We start from the raw sequence: 19,564 nt of genomic DNA on the forward strand, positions 1-19,564 counted from the left end.
ACTAAGCCATCTTGCCTACTCACTTGCCTTATGTGTATTATGTTCACTAATACGTTAACGCTGTTTTCCTTTACAACCATGTTTGTTGGATGCGGGGCGGGTGCATGATATTGTCTGTGGGCTATCTGCTAACATTCCCTACTTTATGGGTCGGGTTTTAGTTGGGTTCAGTTTTGTGCGACAGTCAGAGAGGGACTCGGTCTCCAGTTACCCCTGCTGGCAGGATTCTGATGTTCGTGGATACTGTGGTGCAAGTCTTTTACCCCCCTTTTTTTTAAACTGTGGTCGGTGGCTGGGCTAGCAGTGGAAGTTTTAGTTTTTTGTTAATATGATGCCTGCTTTTTCTCATATGTCAGTTTTTGCAAGATGGTCGATGATGTTTATATTTAGTCATGTGATTAAGCTGGACAACTCTGATATATTAACCATTTTGTGGATATGCCTCTTATTGCATGATTATTATTTTCATTTTATTGCTTTTCTTATTATGGCAAAACTAATAAAAACATTTTAGGAAAATAAAGATTACTGCATAAAGCCTGGTAGTCCTCCCAGCACTGGGAAGCCCATCGGGTAGCAATGCTGTTGTTTAATAATTAATTTTATAGTTTTATTGCGTATTTTAAAAATACGTATTATTACTTTTTTCTGTTATTAGTTAATTTGTTTTGTGGTTGTTGGAAGTTTAGAGTAATAGGGTGGAAGTAATTTTAATCTATTTTTTAAATTTTCTAATTGATATAGTTTTAAAATATTATTTTATGTAGATTTTTTTATATATATATATATATATTTTAGTTTTTAAATACTTTTTTTATATATTATAATGTTATACATTGTTTTTGTAATTTGTTTATAGTAATATATATTTTGTTTTTTTTATTTTGAGTATATGTAATCTGTTTTGTATTAAAATAGGATAGGAAGAATGAAATCTTAGCTTTCTAAAGTTTAATTTTTCCTTGCTGTTGTTTACACTGAAATGGGAATAGTAGTTCTCACCCCTCCAAATTCCAACACTTACCCCTGCTGTTGCTTATGGCATATGGGAACACCAACTCTTACCCTTCCAGAGTCCACAGTTTTCCTTACTGTTGCTCACGTTGGAGCGGGAATTGTAAATCTGATCCTTTCAAAGTACAACGCTTTCCTTGCAGTTGCTGGAGTGTGGTTAGTAAATCTAACCTTACCAATGTCCAGCACTTTCTCTAATGTTGTATATTTTGGAGTGGGAATAGTAAATCTGACCTCACCAAACTTCAACACTTTCTCTACTGTTGCTCAGGCTGAAGTGGGAATAGTAAATGTAACCCCTCGAGAGTCCAACACTTTGCCTACTTTTGCATACATTGGAGTGGCAATAGGAAATCTAACCCCTCTAGAGCCCAACACTGTACATACTGTTGCTTACATTGGAGTGAAAATAATGAATCTGATCTCGCCAAAGTCCAATACTTTTGCTAGTGTTACTCAGATTGGACTAGAGGTAGTGAATTTTACTCCACAAAACCTAATATTTTATCTGGGTTTTTCAAATTTGTTTAAATCTATATTTTGTGTTTTAATTTGAAAAGTTAGTTGAATTCAAATTATTTTTTATTCTTTATTTTTGTAGTAATTTTTCATTAAATTACTGTTTTATTATTATGTTCGTTTATTACATATATTTTTATTTTTTTTACTGTATATTGTTTATTAGTAATGTTTATTTGGGTTTTATTATTTATATTTAAATAATTTCATTTTTAAAAGATTATGGGCCTGATTTATGAAAAGCTAGCACCACCTTTATGTCATTTTTTGATGCAAAAGTGGTGCACACATACAAAATTGAATGATGTTTTGTCAGTTTGTGCCGCTTTTGCATAAAAAAATGACATAAAAGCTGCGCTAACTTTTCATAAATCAGGCCCTATGTATATTGTTTGCAAGTATTTAAAAGTATATATTTTATTTTATTTGTAAGTTATAATTTCATATATTTTTTTAATTATACATGTATGTTTAATGTAACATTTTTAAAGTTAATATATGTTTTAAAGATAATATAGTATGTTTTAGTTCAAATATAAAATACCCCTTTTTTGACAATATTGTAATCTCACATTTTGACTTTTTTCAATATTTTTGGGGCGATATTTTTGTTGCTGATATTTGTTCCAGCTACTTTTCATCATACAACCAGGAAAATATTACGAAGGACAAAATGTAGGAGGATAGGGACCATGAGAATGAAAAAAAGAGAGAGAGAGAGATTGAAAGAAGATTTAAGCTCACAGAGAACAAAACAAGATGAAAAGGAAAGAGAGGATCCAGATATCAGGAAACAAAAACTAGAAAGGAAGGGATAAAGAATGAAGTGAGAATTATTTGTCCGAAAGAAGACTAGCTATCTTGTGCCAGTCGGGTGGAGATTCGTTGTGTTCTTTACTTTGAATTTTTCTTTACATTTTTATTAATACCTCATTGTGTTTCGAGGTGTAATATTCACTGGTGGGATAGAAAAGCCAAAGAGTTTGACCATCCACTAAAGCCCAAGAAGAAATAGAGGAGACCATTTGTGAGAATCTTGTTACCTTTTGACTGAGCAAGAAAGACTATCTAAATACAAAGGCTTTTAAGTAAGAAGGACTTAAATATTTCTAACCCATTTGGTCTTCTGTTGTTTTAAGATGCACATCCCACAATAAGAAACAAATTAACACATACAATGTTTCTGGCTGTAATAGGACATGGCACATGAATGTTTATACACAACATGCAGAAGGTCGGTGTACCAGTAGTAAATAGGTGACATGCAGTGTACATAGCAGAAACTATACCGAGATTGAAACTATATGCTACTATGGGAGTATAGTAGTTAATCCATCACAAAAGTTCCTTTTTATCCATGATATTCTTTGCCCACATCTTCTCTGATCATTTCCTCTGACTCTCTTGCACAAGAAGCATGGGACATGTGGATTGCCTGTGTGTATGTGTTCCCACATCTACGTAGGCATCTTTGAGACTATTTCTACCCTTCACCTAATTTATCAATTAAATGTTCTCTCTATAACTATTGCTGGTGATGTTCACTGTGATTTAGTGCCAAACCTGTGTTACCACTTCGTGCAAATTTTGGGCCTATAAATTGAAATCCTCAGCTGAGACTAGTCAACAATAACATGAAGCACCTTAGGCTCCACAAGGAAGACGGAGAGTATTTACGTTTTCAAACCATAAAGGTTTAGTAAAGGTTAAAGGGTTTGCAAATTCAAAGTCATTATATTAGTGTCAATCAATAATCAATTCATGAATGCATTTAGTAATTATGAATTTCAAGTCAGTCAAAGTCACATAAGTAAGAGGACAATTTAGTATAATGTTGTCTCAAAGGAGAAGGAAAGAAAAGGAAAGGCTCTCCCATAAAGAGTGCACCCTACTCTACTTTGAGCTGTCTTGAAAGTGAATAATAGCAGGTATGGAAAGGTCCCAATTCTGCACTAGCTTAAATCACAGATTTGCAAGATTTACGACACCTAGATATGGTTCCCATAAAAAAGCATACAGCTACAACCTGGAGCGCATTCGTTTCTCAGGTTACTACATAATTCATTTTCTCTAAATGTCCGTCAAACTTAGTCACCTGCAACAAACGAGATGCATTGGGCCAGCCTGGATTCTGCAGGTGTACTGTAGCAACTAATTAGGACATTCTACGGTTATTATGTAAAGGAAACATTTCACATGACAAAGAAAGCAAAGACACTTCACATTTGTTATTTGTAAGTTCAGCTTCTTCTAGAAATAAAACACAGGTGACATGAAGCAAGATGGCTCCCGAAGGTTAGCCATACTGAACACAGGCCTGCATTAGCTATGGTCAGTCTAAACATGAATAACACAGAGTTAATAGCATTTGGGTGTCTACTTGTTAATGTTGGCACAATGCGAAAACATTTAGTACAAAAAAAACTTTTCTCCTGTGTTGCTTTTTCAGATGCAGTTTTGTGCTGCATCGTCTCTCAGTGATGTTGCGCTATTTGTGAGGTGATGTTTTCAGAGAAAAAATGTTTCCTTCTCCTTTGTCTGCCCTTCCGTTTATTTGATTTTTTTCCTTACTCATTAAATATGTACTTATTCTGGTCATTTTTCTTTACCGGCAGGTTCCATTTGTACAGTTTGGGTCGTTTGGTTGGTTCTGATTCTCTTTGTTTTTCTACTGGCACTAAACATCATTACCTACAAAGTGCTGCAAGACAAAGAAAGCCTGACACGTACACGTGAGTTTTTAAGTAACTGTTGGCATGTTTTTAGTTAAGCCCTGTCTGCATTAGTGGCATGACTGCCAAGTGGCCCCATGTCATATGTACCACCATGTGCTTGTCTGGCCCTTTAACCTACAGCACTTTGCGTGTCGAGATCAGTGTGCACTGCGCAGATGTTTACAGTGTTAGAAAATAAACTACAAATCCATGCCTAAAATATGTTGCTAATTAACAAGGCAAGTCTAGTTGAAGGAGGGAACACATGACATGTGCTGCTTGACAGCTAAAATGAAATCTACTTGGACCAAAATACATAAATTGCTCTGGTGCTGGTAGAGTTTGCATTATCAAGCAACATTTTGTTTTGGATTGATAAGATTACGTAGTAATTTACAACCCTTTTCATTTTGCAAAAAGTAGTAACATCTGTCCATTTGCTCAGACTATTCATAGCATATGCTATAAAATTCAGGCATAGCCAGTGCTACATATCCTTTTACACCTGAAGCCATGTTTTGGACGTCAGTTACTTGTCAGGAGGGAGCAGTCTCTGGGCCTGATTATGAGGCCCTTGGTGGTCGGATGAGTAATTCCAGCCCCTAAAGTTACCGTTACTGATACAGTAACTTCGGGTGCCAGAAAAAACGTGTCATTACGGGTTGGACCGTGAAGGCCCTCTAAGAAATAACTGGTGGAATTAGATTAACTGGAACCAGATCAACCGTGTATTCCTCAGTCAAAGTTGCATTTTTGCTCCAAGACTTTGGTTGCTTTGAGCAGTCGGAGTCCCTGGGGGGAAACTGAAGACCTGCGGTGATTCTGCATTATGTATTCAGCCAGGCCCTAGTTAGTTTAAGTTGTCCGATGCAGTCTGCGTTAAACACTGCCTGTTATTCTAAATTGTTTGTGTACAGCAATGCGATGAGTAGAACAAGTATCCTGCTCATGATTTGAGAGATATGCTCTGTAGTTTGTTTCACAAATGGCAAAATCTTAGAACAAGTAACCTGCATTTGTGTTAAAATGGCCTCTTCTTTCAAACATCCTTGATAGTGGGAGATACTGAGGGGGATACAACTGATAGACTGAGAAGAAGTGTAATTTAGCTGGAATAAATATTATTTTTATGGATAGACTAAGTGGCAGATGTATCAAAGGGGTTTGCCCATTTTGTGTCTATGGGAAAAAGCTGTAGTACAAGTTATCTATCAGTCTCTGCCTTTGGTATTTCACCATTAATTATTTACCCTATTGCCCTATTTCTTAGGTATGTATTTAAGTCACAAAAACAGGTGCTTCCATGGAACTACAAGGTAGGCAGAAATCATTTCTCGAGTTAAAGAGATCTAAAAGACTTGACTGTTTGGAAAGAAGGTGGTGTACGGCTGCTGGACAGACAGTGACTGTAATTTACTCACGCATCTGGTTTATGAGATCATTGAAAGCATTGCCATCTTTAGCGTAATTAGATGCAGTGAAGACCAAATTAAGTTCCTATTGAGTCTTTACAAATGGCATTGGCAGGAACAAACCGCATCACAACAGGTGATTTGAATAAAAAATGATTGATCTGAAAAAATGCAAGAAGGCTGAAAGGGCAAATTGATAACCTTTAAGTGTTGCCAAAGCAAGGGCTTGCTGTGCTAGTGAAAAACAAACCAACAGTGTGCCAGACAGCTTTGTAGAGGCGAGATATTTCTGGAGGAACACCAGACAACAAATATATCCCAGTGTCCTGCATAAATACTTTTATTGAAGGAACACCTAGCTGCCAAGATAATACCTACTACTCCAAGAGGAAGGTCAAACTGCATTAACTGTTACTGCTCAATATCCATGCTTGGAAGTGGGGGTTGTGTAGGCTTGGTTGCGGGACCCTGTTTTGCTGCTGCAACAGGACGTTTTTCCCGAAGGGGCAGGCGGATCAGAGGATAGATGCTCATGACCAAATGTTCCAGGTACCACACTCTCCTTACCCAGTCTGAAGCCACTAGGATGACTTTGGCCTGATCTTTCCCAATCTTTTTCAGAATCCTGGCAGGAGAAGTAAAGGCAGACAGGCATACAAGAACCCAGAGCTCCAATCCAAGTGAAAGATATGCCTGAGTAAAATTTGAGTTAGGGATTCCAACATGTAGAAATTTGGACAGTGTGTGATCTCTGCAGTGGGAAAAAATGTAATCCAGGGTTTAAGTCAGCCATTGCTGGGAGATGCCCTGTGCCACCTCCGAGTGCAGCCGCCATTCGTGATATTCTAAGCAACGATGGCTGAGTTCGTCCACCCTGGTGTTTAAAGATCCTGCTTCTGATGAATGATCAGGGAGATGCTCCAACGATGCAGCCACTTCTGAAGGTGCAATGCTTCTTGGCACAGGACCTACATTCCCACTCTGGCCTTTTTCTTGCAGTACCTTATGGCAGTAATGTTACCCGTGAGAATCCTCACCTATTCCCATTTGATGGATGGGAGAAATTATTTCAGTGCCAAGTGAATTGCCCATAGTTCTAACAAGTTGATGTGGAGATGGGCTTTCATTGGAGACCAGAGTTTTCTGCCACCTCTCCCAGATGCCTTGCCAACCCAGCAATGAGACATCCCTCATGACCACTAGCTCTGGGTGAAGAAGGGAGAGGGGTCTGCCACGGGTTTAACTGTGGTCTAGCAGCCAGCCACCACTGCAGGTCTTTTGCAGTCCCACGTGACGCCTGAATGTAATCTGGCAGGGTTCTTTCGTGTTAAGCCCACTAAGACTTCAAATCCTTCTGCACAGCCTGCATGTGCCACATGGCATGGCACATAAGTAAGATGCAGGAGGGCAAGAATCCCCAGAGCCACTCTCACCAAGGTTGAAGGTTGAAATGTCGGGATCATAGCCTGAATATCTTGGACCTGCTGAGTCAGAGAAAAGGCTCAGAAAAGCATTGTGTCCAGAATGGCTCCAATAAAAAGGAGCCTCCTTAAAGGAGTCAGGTGTTACTTCAGCACGTTGATGGAAAATCGCCACAATGTCAACAGGTTGGCTGGCTTCTGGAGGTGGTTCAAGAGTGGGCTAGGTCGTCTTCAGCAACCATTCATCGAGGTGTGGGAAGACCAATATTCCCAGCCTCTAAAGATGTGCAGTGACAACCACCATCACTTTTGTGAGTGCCTGAGGTGCATTGATAAGGCCCAAGGGGAGCACTGAGAACTGAAAGTGCTTGTGTCATGCTCAAACCATAGGCAACACCTGTTGGCCTGTAGGACGGCAATATGGAAATAGGAGTCCGATAGGTCCAACTCTACCATCCAGCCTTCTGGGTCCGGGGCAGACAGACCTAGGACTATAGAGTGGAGTGGCATCTCATAGAGTGGAGTCGCATGATGTAGAGTGGAGTGACGTGTTACTGTAGGAAAGTACCATCTTGCCTGGCATATTACCCCCATTTTCACTGTCTGTTTGTTTGTTTTTGCCCATGTATCACTGGGATCCTGCTAGGCAGGACCCCAGTGCTCATAATGTATGCCCTGTATGTGTTCCCTGTGTGGTGCCTAACTGTATCACTGAGGCTCTGCTATCCAGAACCTCAGTGTTTATGCTCTCTCGGCTTTCTAAATTTGTCACTGCAGGCTAGTGACTAATTTTACCAATTCTCATTGGCACACTGGAACACCCATATAATTCCCTTTTATATGGTACCTAGGTACCCAGCGTATTGGAGTTCCAGGAGATCCCTATGGACTGCAGCATTTCTTTTGCCACCCATAGGGAGCTCAGACAATTCTTACACAGGACAGCCACTGCAGCCTGAGTGAAATAACGTCCACGTTATTTCACAGCCATTTTTCACTGCACATAAGTAACTTATAAGTCACCTATATGTCTAACCCTCACTTGGTGAAGTTTAGGTGCCAAGTTACTTAGTGTGTGGGCACCCTGGCACTAGCCAAGATACCCCCACATTGTTCAGGGCAAATTCCCCTAACTTTGTGAGTGCGGGGACACCATTACACGAGTGCACTACCCATAGGCCACTATCTATGTGTAGCGTCACCATGGTAACTCCGAACATGGCCATGTAACACGTCTAAGATCATGGAATTGTCACCCCAATACCATTCTGTTATTGGGGGGACAATTCCATGATCCCCCAGGTCTCTAGCACAGAACCCGGGTACTGCCAAACTGCCTTTCCTGGGTTTCCACTGCAGCTGCTGCCAACCCCTCAGACAGGTTTCTGTTTTGCTGGTGCTTGTGGTTCTTGCAGAATCCCCTATCACGACTATTCTGCCTTTTTGGGGTAGTAGGGTAACTTTACTCCTACTTTTCAGGGTCTTGGGGTTGGATATTTTGGACACCCTTACTGTTTTCTTATAGTCCCAGCGACCCTCTATAACTTCCCATAGGCCTGGGGTCTATTTGTGATTTGCATTCCACTTTTGGAGTATATGGTTTGTGTTGCCCCTAGGCCTATGTCTACCTATTGCATCCTGTTGTGATTCTACATTGTTTGCACTACTTTTCTTACTGTTACTTACCTGTTTTGGGTTTGTGTACATATAATTTGTGTATATTACTTACCTCCTAAGTGAGGGTATCCTCTGAGATACTTTTGGCATATTGTCACTAAAATAAAGTACCTTTATTTTTAGTAACTCTGAGTATTGTGTTTTCTTGTGATATTGTGCTATATGATATAAGTGGTATAGTAGGAGCTTTGCATGTCTCCTAATTCAGCCTAAGCTGCTTTGCCATAGCTACCTTCTATCAGCCTAAGCTGCTAGAAACACCTCTATTCTACTAATAAGGGATAACTGGACCTGGCACAGGGTGTAAGTACCACAAGGTTCCCACTATAAGCCAGGCCAGCCTCCTACAGTCACAGAGTGCAGTGACGTAGAGTGATGTAGAGTGGAGTGGCGTGTGGTAGGGTGGAGTCACGTGTCATTAAATGGAGTACAGTGGAGTGGCATATAGTTGAGTGGAGTAAAGTGTAATGTCATACAGTGTTGTGTCATCAATTGTCGTGGGATAGAGTGTTGTGGTGTAGAGTGTTGTGGCATAGAGTCCTGTAGTACACTGGAGTGGCGTAGAGTTGAGTGGTGTACAGTTGAATGGCATGTCATAGAGTGGAGTGGCATGTCACAGAGTAGAGTGGCATGTTGTAGAGTGGAGTGGCATGTTAGCGTGGACATCACTCTCATACATAGTTGATCGAATCAAGACTATATGGCAAAGCACCACGCTGGTTTTGTCTGCAATGCTCAAGCAGTCATTAGTGTTCAGGCCAGAGTGAATGACATGCTTCATAGCATCCTAACCATTCTGGACAGCACACTGGCGGTTGCTTCTAAAGTTTTCCGGGACTGCTGGCAAGGTCTTCGCCACCATACCCCTTAACGCTAGTGAGCATATGCTCAAAAGGCAACTGGAGTCAACTGGTGGTAGGGCCAGACTAGCGGAGTAGAAAATTTGTTTGGCAAAAGTTTCAAAATGTTTTGACGCTCTGGCTGGGTGATTAGAATTGCAGTATGGTTAAATCATCTTGTAGATGCCTGAACCACCAAGCATTCTGGTGTGGAAGGAGAAAGAGAGGGTCTTATCGAGCAGGTATGTGTCTTCTCACTATTTGACTGTTTACTGGTGGGCAAGATCCTGGTTTTGCCCAGGTGCTCAGCAGTGTGTCAGTAAGGGGCTGAATAGCAGAGAAGCTCCTGTGACAACTGTTCTGGCTGTAGGACCTCGAAGAGGATGTTAGTTTTAATCTCAGTGTCAAATCAAAGACCACTGCTGCTCTCCTTATTATCATTCCGAAGGAAGCAGAATCTTCTGTAGCTGGTCCTAGAGTGAGTGAAAGGAGGCCAGAATCAGGAGAGGTATTGAGTCCGCTGGCATTCTGTAGGTCTAAAAATAGATGTTCATCATCTTAGACCTGACTATCATTGTCGTTGGCATCATTGTTATCATAGTGCTGTAGTAGCATTTTGGAATTGGAATACGCAGCAGACCAGGGTGGTTGTAGCTTCGGTGGAGGTCTTGGCGGATTTGCCTCTGAGTCCAAAAGGACTTTTGGCTTCCCTCCAGCAGGGTCAGTGCCACTGTTGACGCGTGGGGATACACATCGGTCTCGGCTTAGTGGATGGTAAAAGGCTTGGTGCCAACCCTGGGTTGGGACTGATCCTGGCAAGGGGTTGAGGGGCACATTTGGAAACAGATCTGCTGGTGGTAATCCCACTAAGGCCACTGCAGATCCTCAGGGCCCATAGATGCTCCAGAAGGATCCTGTAGGGTACCAAATATTTACAACATGGTGTCTCTAAACTACTGGATCTGCTATGGCATCAGAAATGGACCCAGCAATGTGGGTTGCATCTGCATGAGGGTCAGAGGCGGTTCATATGACCCGACTCTTAACCTGGATGTACAAGAGACGTTATTGACTCCACGCTGTGGGAGTGAGGAGATAATGGGAAGCCATGTTTGCATTTTTTTGTTCTACTTCTTCTTTGACTTAGCGGATGACTTGGATGTCAAAAAATAATTTTCACGGGATCACCCTCAAAATCAATAATGGGCCTCAACTTCCAGTGGGTCCTGGCCTTCCTGGCCTTCCGTTGTTGTTCTGTGACATATATAGGCTTCGCCATCCCGAATGACCTTCGGATTCATCTTTGCGCACTTTTCACACTAATTCAAATCGCATGATGATCCTAGACAACAGGGACAAACCTCATGTGGGTCCTTTACTGACATCTGCCTGTAACAATCTTTACAGGGTTTGAACCCTTTGATTTTGGGAGGGGACATATCCCTTGCATTCTGGTGAAATCTGGTGGAAAATGTCTGGCAAGCCTGACCAAATTCAAAGGAGTGAGGTCTGGATCCACGTCGGGCAGGCGTGTAAAAAAGAAACTGATGTCTGCGACAGAGGTGGTGACTAAGAAGCGGGCCTAGCATCACATCCAAAATGGGACAGCTCTGACGCAGAGCTGTACAACGCTACCTACCGAATCTAAGGAATTGCTGAGAAAATTCTCCAGATCAAGTCTGAAACCAGCAGGTACTTACAAGTTGAGGAATCTGTGAATACAGGGAGTGCAGAATTATTAGGCAAGTTCTATTTTTGAGGATTAATTTTATTATTGAACAACAACCATGTTCTCAATGAACCCAAAAAACTCATTAATATCAAAGCTGAATATTTTTGGAAGTAGTTTTTAGTTTGTTTTTAGTTTTAGCTATGTTAAGGGGATATCTGTGTGTGTGCAGGTGACTATTACTGTGCATAATTATTAGGCAACTTAACAAAAAAAAAATATATACCCATTTCAATTATTTATTATTACCAGTGAAACCAATATAACATCTCAACATTCACAAATATACCTTTCTGACATTCAAAAACAAAACATAAACAAATCAGTGACCAATATAGCCACGTTTCTTTGCAAGGACACTCAAAAGCCTGCCATCCATGGATTCTGTCAGTGTTTTGATCTGTTCACCATCAACATTGCATGCAGCAGCAACCACAGCCTCCCAGACACTGTTCAGAGAGGTGTACTGTTTTCCCTCCTTGTAAATCTCACATTTGATGATGGACCACAGGTTCTCAATGGGGTTCAGATCAGGTGAACAAGGAGGCCATGTCATTAGATTTCCTTCTTTTATACCCTTTCTTGCCAGCCACGCTGTGGAGTACTTGGACGCGTGTGATGGAGCATTGTCCTGCATGAAAATCATGTTTTTCTTGAAGGATGCAGACTTCTTCCTGTACCACTGCTTGAAGAAGGTTTCTTCCAGGAACTGGCAGTAGGACTGGGAGTTGAGCTTGACTCCATCCTCAACCCGAAAAGGCCCCACAAGCTCATCTTTGATGATACCAGCCCAAACCAGTGCTCCACCTTGCTGGCGTCTGAGTCGGACTGGAGCTCTCTGCCCTTTACCAATCCAGCCACGGGCCCATCCATCTGGCCCATCAAGACTCACTCTCATTTCATCAGTCCATAAAACCTTAGAAAAATCAGTCTTGAGATATTTATTGGCCCAGTCTTGACGTTTCAGCTTGTGTGTCTTGTTCAGTGGTGGTCGTCTTTCAGCCTTTCTTACCTTGGCCATGTCTCTGAGTATTGCACACCTTGTGCTTTTGGGCACTCCAGTGATGTTGCAGCTCTGAAATATGGCCAAACTGGTGGCAAGTGGCATCGTGGCAGCTGCATGCTTGACTTTTCTCAGTTCATGGGCAGTTATTTTGCGCCTTGGTTTTTCCACACGCTTCTTGCGACCCTGTTGACTATTTTGAATGAAACGCTTGATTGTTCGATGATCACGCTTCAGAAGCTTTGCAATTTTAAGAGTGCTGCATCCCCCTGCAAGATATCTCACTATTTTTGACTTTTCGGAGCCTGTCAAGTCCTTCTTTTGACCCATTTTGCCAAAGGAAAGGAAGTTGCCTAATAATTATGCACACCTGATATAGGGTGTTGATGTCATTAGACCACACCCCTTCTCATTACAGAGATGCACATCACCTAATATGCTTAATTGGTAGTAGGCTTTTGAGCCTATACAGCTTGGAGTAAGACAACATGCATAAAGAGGATGATGTGGTCAAAATACTCATTTGCCTAATAATTCTGCACTCCCTGTAGAAGTATCAATCAGAATTGGAGTTTTATTAACTATTAAAATAGTTGTTTAATCATTTTTCTAGCTGGTCCCATTTCCAAGGTAAAGAATTAGAATTTCAATCTACACTCCATAGGACATTGAAGCCTGCCACAGTGAAACCAGCTTTTGGGTGCTAGTCACTGTAAGGACATGTTAACATTAAATATCTACATGTATTAGGCTTAAATGCCATGCACCCTACGAGACTTATTAGTGTTTAAAAGGAAGGTTTTGTCAAAAGCGTTTATTTTGACACGTCAAATTACAGTTTTTACACTGCTAGTCATGCTTGATTGGTAGGTCTGAAACCATGCTTGCCCTGCCACTGTAATGGATTGTACAATAGGTGCTACAGTCCATTAGTGTCACTTATGCTCCAGACAGTGTATACATTTTGTACCATATGCCGGGGACTTATAAGCAAGTTGATTATATCAATTAGGCTTCTGCCAGTTCAACCCTGCTTAAAAGGCGAAGCACACCCACTTTACTACTAGTTAGCAGAGGTTACGTACACATAGTCCTACAGCAAGCAAAAATAAATTGGGCAAAAATATGGGGTTAAACCACACAAAATACTGTAATACCCTCCACTTACTGTCTATCATGGTTAAAGCACTGGACATAGAGAAAGTATAATGGGTCTACTTTTTGTGCCTACTTGTTTGCCCTAGGAAAGGGTGACTTCTCCCAGCTGCCACAGCCCACCCTGCAGTGTGTCAGGATTTCAAGAGAGGATGTCAGATAGGAGGAAAAAACCCAGAAAGGGTTAAAAAATCTTCTTGGCAATTTTGTAGCTCTTGATTGAAAGATGGAAATAAATATAGAAGTTATTATTCTAGCACAAACGACCCCTGATAATGAGGAAGAGAAAAGGGTGCCAGACAGGCTTCTCCTTAATGGCTGCAATCTGTGGTTGCTGTTATGGATGTAGTAATTCTGATGAAAGGCAAGGACTAAGTCATTCACTTATGCAGAAGCCATTTATGCATTTTTATACTTATTTAAGTGACCAAAACAAGGAGCTCAATTATTGAATTTTCACAAAAAGCCTTAATTCACATCATAATGAAAGACCTTGTGACTAGCACCATATGAAAATGATTTCTCCTTTCGTATAAAAGTAACATTGTTCCTTACAAGAATGATTCCAAGGAGGCTTACTTGTTTCCACTATTCTCACTTTGTTCACTGTCTTCTGATTATTTAGAGTATGGACAAAGATTAGAATTGGCAGTGAGACACACAAGTGTCACAACAGACAACACAGAACACAGACCCACAACCGACATTAGGCGTGCAAAAACTATGCAGGTCCTTTCAGGTAGGTTACCTAGTGTGATTTTGATGAAGTAAATCATTTAAACTAAATAAATAAATACATAAATAAGATAAAATGAAATGTGGTCTTTTTAGTTTTTGCATTGAATAAATTGAAAATTATTTAAAACAAATGTCATTCCTGACTAATAACATTTATTTGGAATCTCTGAGCCTCAGATGCTTACATAATTTTCCAGGTGCTGCGACATCTCTCGAACCACTGCACTCTTCAGATGACCATGCCATTCTATTCCATGAAGCACCAGTTTTTCTCAAGTTCCTGCTGCTCTCATTATATTAAAAACAGAAACAGCGTGCACTAGCTGGTCAGAGCACATTCTAACAGCGTATTCCAGCCCTCTGACTTTTAGGTGTTTGTGCATTGTGTGTTTGGCAAATCTTGGTGACTTTTCAACCCATACAAATTAATTTATGACACCCTGAAGATTCCTCAGTGTATTGTATAGTACTGGCAGCAGAGTGACCTGAAAGAGCTAGTAGGCCTGTGTCATGACAATAATTTTGATTGCTGTGAGTCTGCTGCACCGGGAAAGGACTCTAGAATACCAAGTTGGCACATCATGTTGCACCGCATGTAGGAGATGGAAGCAATGAACCAGTCTTATCTGGTCTACTCATAGTGCTCCCATTTTTCATAGTGAGATCGGCATAAGCACCTCTTCTTATTGTGTACATATTGAAATGGGAGGATGATAAGGAGAGGTGGTTATGCCAATCAAAGATTAGATTGCAAAAGCCCTGTGCAGTGAATCCAATTTTGGGATACTACGCAATAGAAGAATGAGAGGGCTTATGGATACAATGTCACCTGAGGGGTATGACATTTGAAGAGTGTGTAGGAACAAAGAATGGGACTTTTGGATCCTGGACCTGTTGGGTACTAAGAGTTATTCCAGAACACATCTATGCCACAATTTGATTGAAGAATAACCAGTCAATACATCTGTTATCCTGATGAAGGCTTAGGAAATAGGCAAGCAGAAATATGAGATCTTCTGCAATATATGGGTAATGGGTGGGAAATTAGGAATCTTTCAAAGAATTATTATTAAAGACTCTACGGATGGTGAAACACATACTGCTGAACTTACTCCCATTATTATGTATTTTTAATGTGAATAATGAATACAAGGATGTATGTTTTTGTGCTTAGGAGGGCAGTTGTGGGAATCTGGTGTGTCAAAATTGTATTTGATTGAAAATATATGTAATAAATTACCTTTGTGAGCCTAGATATAGTCCCATACACTCTGCTTATTTGGTGTTAACCATACCATTGCTGTTTTACTGTGATACTGTTAAGTGCCTAGGTTTAAGGCAGTTATCTGCTTTCAGTTAGGGTAGGTTGGTGCCCGTCAGATATTCTTTTGAAGACTAAATGTTTTTGGTCCTATTGTAGGGCTTATATTTAGCCTTCATATTAGCTTTTGCTTTTAACTTGGATTATTTTTCTAATGGTGGTATGCACATGTTTTTTTCTAGTACGAGAATATGCCCCCAACACACATTTATTTTTGGTAGGTATTGCCACTCTGTAGCCTGCACAATTAGTTTCACGGCTGTACAATTAGAATGTGATGCTCTTGTTAAATTTTGTGTTTGTAGCAGATGACTCTTTCTCCCTAGACCAACTAAAGATGCTGTTCTGAACCTCTGGCACAGTACAATAAGGAAAGTGTTTTATTTTTTTAAACAACGTGTGCTGATCAAGGTGAGAGGTACTTTGTGCCAAGGCTGTCATGGAATTGCTGTGAGTTGTGACTGAGATGCAGCCATGCTGGCCCCGACCTACACCCTGAGAAGGAGGATATCCTTGCAGAGAAGTATGCAGGCCAGCACACCTAGACGAGTGCATTTGTTAATGCATTAAGGCCTGCTTCCTGACACCTAATGCTAAGATATGGGGTTAGAATATTCCAACAAGTGTCCACTATGCTCTCAGTGTTGTAGAGATATTAGTGACAGAGAGGAGTAACCAAAATGTATTTTTGTATATTTTCTTTGTGACACCTTGAGCATGCAAAAGTAACAAATGAAAGGATTAGGTCTGTTTCCACAAATTCCTTGGGAATCAGGGTACTCATGTTTGAGGTTAGCGATGTCTATCATCCTGAGAGGTTAGGGGTTTTTAGATGTGGCTACTGTGAGCTAGCATAGTATACCAACATTTACTAATAATATAAGTTGCCTCAGTCCCTATATTGTAACAGTTTTGTTGACCTAATATACACTCCTACTAAATTTGTAGGAACCATGTAACATAAGGAAACTAATCCAGACCCAATCACTTTAAAAAAGTGTGCCACTCCACTGGTGTTAGAAGCATTCAAAATGTGGTGTACAAGCTCTCCGAAATGCTGTGGGAATTGAGTGCGCAGCAGTGATTCTACCTCACACGAGGAGCAGGCCCCTTGGAGATCAAAAGTTTCTGGGCCAGATGTTAGCGCAACATCATTTTGAAACAATAAGGCTTTCAGTCTTGTCAATTTATCAAAGTTGATTTGTGAAACAGGGACCTCCAGCCACAAATTAATTTCCCCAGTTGAACATGTGGGTGGATATAAGATATTCATACAACAAGTCACAACCTTGGAAACAGTGACTACATAAGGGCCACCTGGTTTCATTCCACAGCACCTCTGATCTTTTAGAATTATTTAATGCTCTCTGGACCCCATACAGGTGATGGATCCAACTACAATCTGAACCTAATACTCTAGCTCTTACAGACTGCTTTAAGTCATGGTTCTTCCGTTCCACTATCGAATTTCCCTCAGGATGATATGGAGTGGAATAATACATGCAACACCTAGGGTGCCCGTAGTATCCCTTACCATGAGTGCTGCTACTGCATAGGTAGGGCTAAAGAGTTGCAAATCTTTAATAACAGTTCGAGCATCAGTCGATCGCTGTGGCCACACCCATAGAAATTGAGAACAAGAATCAAAAGCCACTAAGACACATTTAAAGGCACCATCCTTATGGAGTGGTCCACAAGGATCTAAATAGACACTTTGTAATGGCTCATTTTAAACTAAAAATGGTATTGGTGTGGGCATGCTACAGTGGAGCTTTTAATTTGTTGACAAAAGTCACAGCAAAGAACAGATTTTCTAGTCTGTTTATAAAGACCCTGCCACCAGTAGTGTTTCTGTAATAAAGAAACGGTAGCGACCACACAATCTTGGGCAGGCACCAATCCCTCAGGAGCAGCTATTATCGAATCTAACATGCAGTCCTGGTTCGGATTCACTTGATCACCCACCCCAAAAATGCAGGCAAAAGGAATATTTTGAGGACTCACTAGATAGGAGTTTTTTGCTGAATATCCTTTAATAGGGGCTTGCCACTAGCCAAAGCAGTGACCGCAGCCATGATATCATCATCAATCCTCATATGTAAATGAGTAATTGCAGCTACTAAGACTGTCTGAACAGCCACTTTGGCAGGTTTATCAGCCAACAAATGTCCTGCAGTGTGTACACCAACAAGTTGATGACTCAATGTGTGGCTCACATGAGCCTGTGACAAAGCATCTTTCAGTGCCTCCACCTTCCCCAGAGAAGCTTATGTTTGATAGCGTTAGCTTCAGAATCTCTGAATCCATTCAAGCACTAATAAGGTAAATTATCATTAAAGGGCTTGATGCAGTAATAGGAATCACACACTATATGTGTAGGGAATTATGAATCTTTATTCTGCAGTGCTAGAACCAAAGCTTTCAATTCAGCCACCTGAGCAGTACAGTCACCCAAAGTTTCTGTAAATGTTTTCTGTGCCTAAAATACACCATCTTTCATGGCACTTTTTACTGCAGCATATGCAGCTAAGTACTTGTACTTAGTACCAGCCATGGGCTGGGCTGAACCATCAGTATTGATTGTGAAAGCATACTGACCTAGAGGCAAACACAAGTTTTCCTTCAGCCAATGGATGTTTCTTCGGGACAGCTGTTTGAACTGCAGTCTGTCTTTTCTATTGATGCTAAATAAATTTATTTATTGGAATTAAAATGCAATTAATAAGCAATCTGCACTGTTTACCATTCATTGAATAAAACATGTGTAACCATTGGAACCCACTAATTATGCAGATCACTAATTAGTAGTGTTAACACAAGCATGTAAGTATTTAGACTCAAGCATGTCTGTAAGTTTCTAAGAATATCAGTTTGATCAGTAGTTCAATGTTTATGAGAAACATCAGGACTAATGAAATCGTACAAGGTTTAACCCATTGCGCATAATTTGGTATGTAAGTTCTACAAAACATTAAAAAGCCCAAAAGTGACTGAAGCTTTTCAGGTATTTGGCGGTTACAATAGAGCACACTTCCCTAAGAAATGTGGTGCTAGGCTTTTGACTTCCTTTAATCATTTATATCTGAAAAGCAGGATACTGAGAAAGGCAATTTTAGATGTTGGAAAATTGAATTTATAGCCATGGTCAGCGAATCCCACAGTTATGTGAGACTCTCTGGTCAAATGCGAGTTTAAATCATAATCTGTGAGATAAATGCCATCAACGTAAAACAAAGCTTTCTTGTCAAATTGACGTCACTCAGGCAGCAAACAGACCTGGACTGTTCTTATACCTCTGCGGGAGCAGACAGGACCATTGTTATATTCCTATTGCTATGAATGCTATCAAATTGCGGCTTTTAGGCAGGAGCAGTTCCTTATTAGGGTGCTGGGACATTGACCCTCTTATATTTATTGCCCTGCTAGCCCCTGTATTAAAAAATGTAAACTACTTTTAAATGAGTAAAAGTTGTTTTTTTCCCTAGTCACATGCCAGCAGTGCTTTTATTTCAGCTGCTGCCACAGGATGGGTCAGGTGCTCAGATCACACTGCGTGTGGGCAGGGCAGGGTGTAATTATTGGCAGCTGGCTTGCTGTATCTGCACTTAACTGAAATATGCATGTCGGATTTGGCGGGTGTCTTTCTGTGACTAACCCAACATGCGCACCTGAGGTCTTATCTACCCCGCAATGCTAGTGAGCCAAGGCTCACAAGCACAGTCTCTATGGCCTCTTAGGATGTGCTGGTTTTTGCTGCTCCAGACAATCCTACTACTGCTGTCATGCTGTTTGCTAAAATAAACAGCAAGGCAGCAGAGTCTGGATTGGCTTTAGAGACACTCGTAATAAGCCCAGTCTATACGAACGCGTCACTTTTGGCATGATTATCCCCCCCCTAAGTTTTGCCTGATATTGATGCTGACTTGACTGAGAGTGTGCTGGGATCCTGCTAGCCTGGCCCCAGCACCAGTGTTCTTTCCCTAAACTGTACCATTGTTCCCACAATTTGCACACCCTTAGCA

General features: G+C 40.8%; 1 protein-coding gene across 1 annotated transcript in view; it reads left to right on the forward strand.

The window, feature by feature from the left end:
• TMEM156 (transmembrane protein 156) overlaps positions 1 to 19,564 on the forward strand; it is a 146,104-nt gene that overhangs the window by 96,749 nt on the left and 29,791 nt on the right. Inside the window, exons 4-5 of the mRNA XM_069202097.1 lie at positions 4,149 to 4,265; positions 14,109 to 14,222. Of these exons, the coding sequence (XP_069058198.1) occupies positions 4,149 to 4,265; positions 14,109 to 14,222 (231 nt within the window). The remainder of the gene's footprint in view (positions 1 to 4,148; positions 4,266 to 14,108; positions 14,223 to 19,564) is intronic.

Source organism: Pleurodeles waltl, chromosome 1_2, assembly GCF_031143425.1.
Source record: "Pleurodeles waltl isolate 20211129_DDA chromosome 1_2, aPleWal1.hap1.20221129, whole genome shotgun sequence".
NCBI classification, from domain to species: Eukaryota; Metazoa; Chordata; class Amphibia; order Caudata; family Salamandridae; genus Pleurodeles; species Pleurodeles waltl.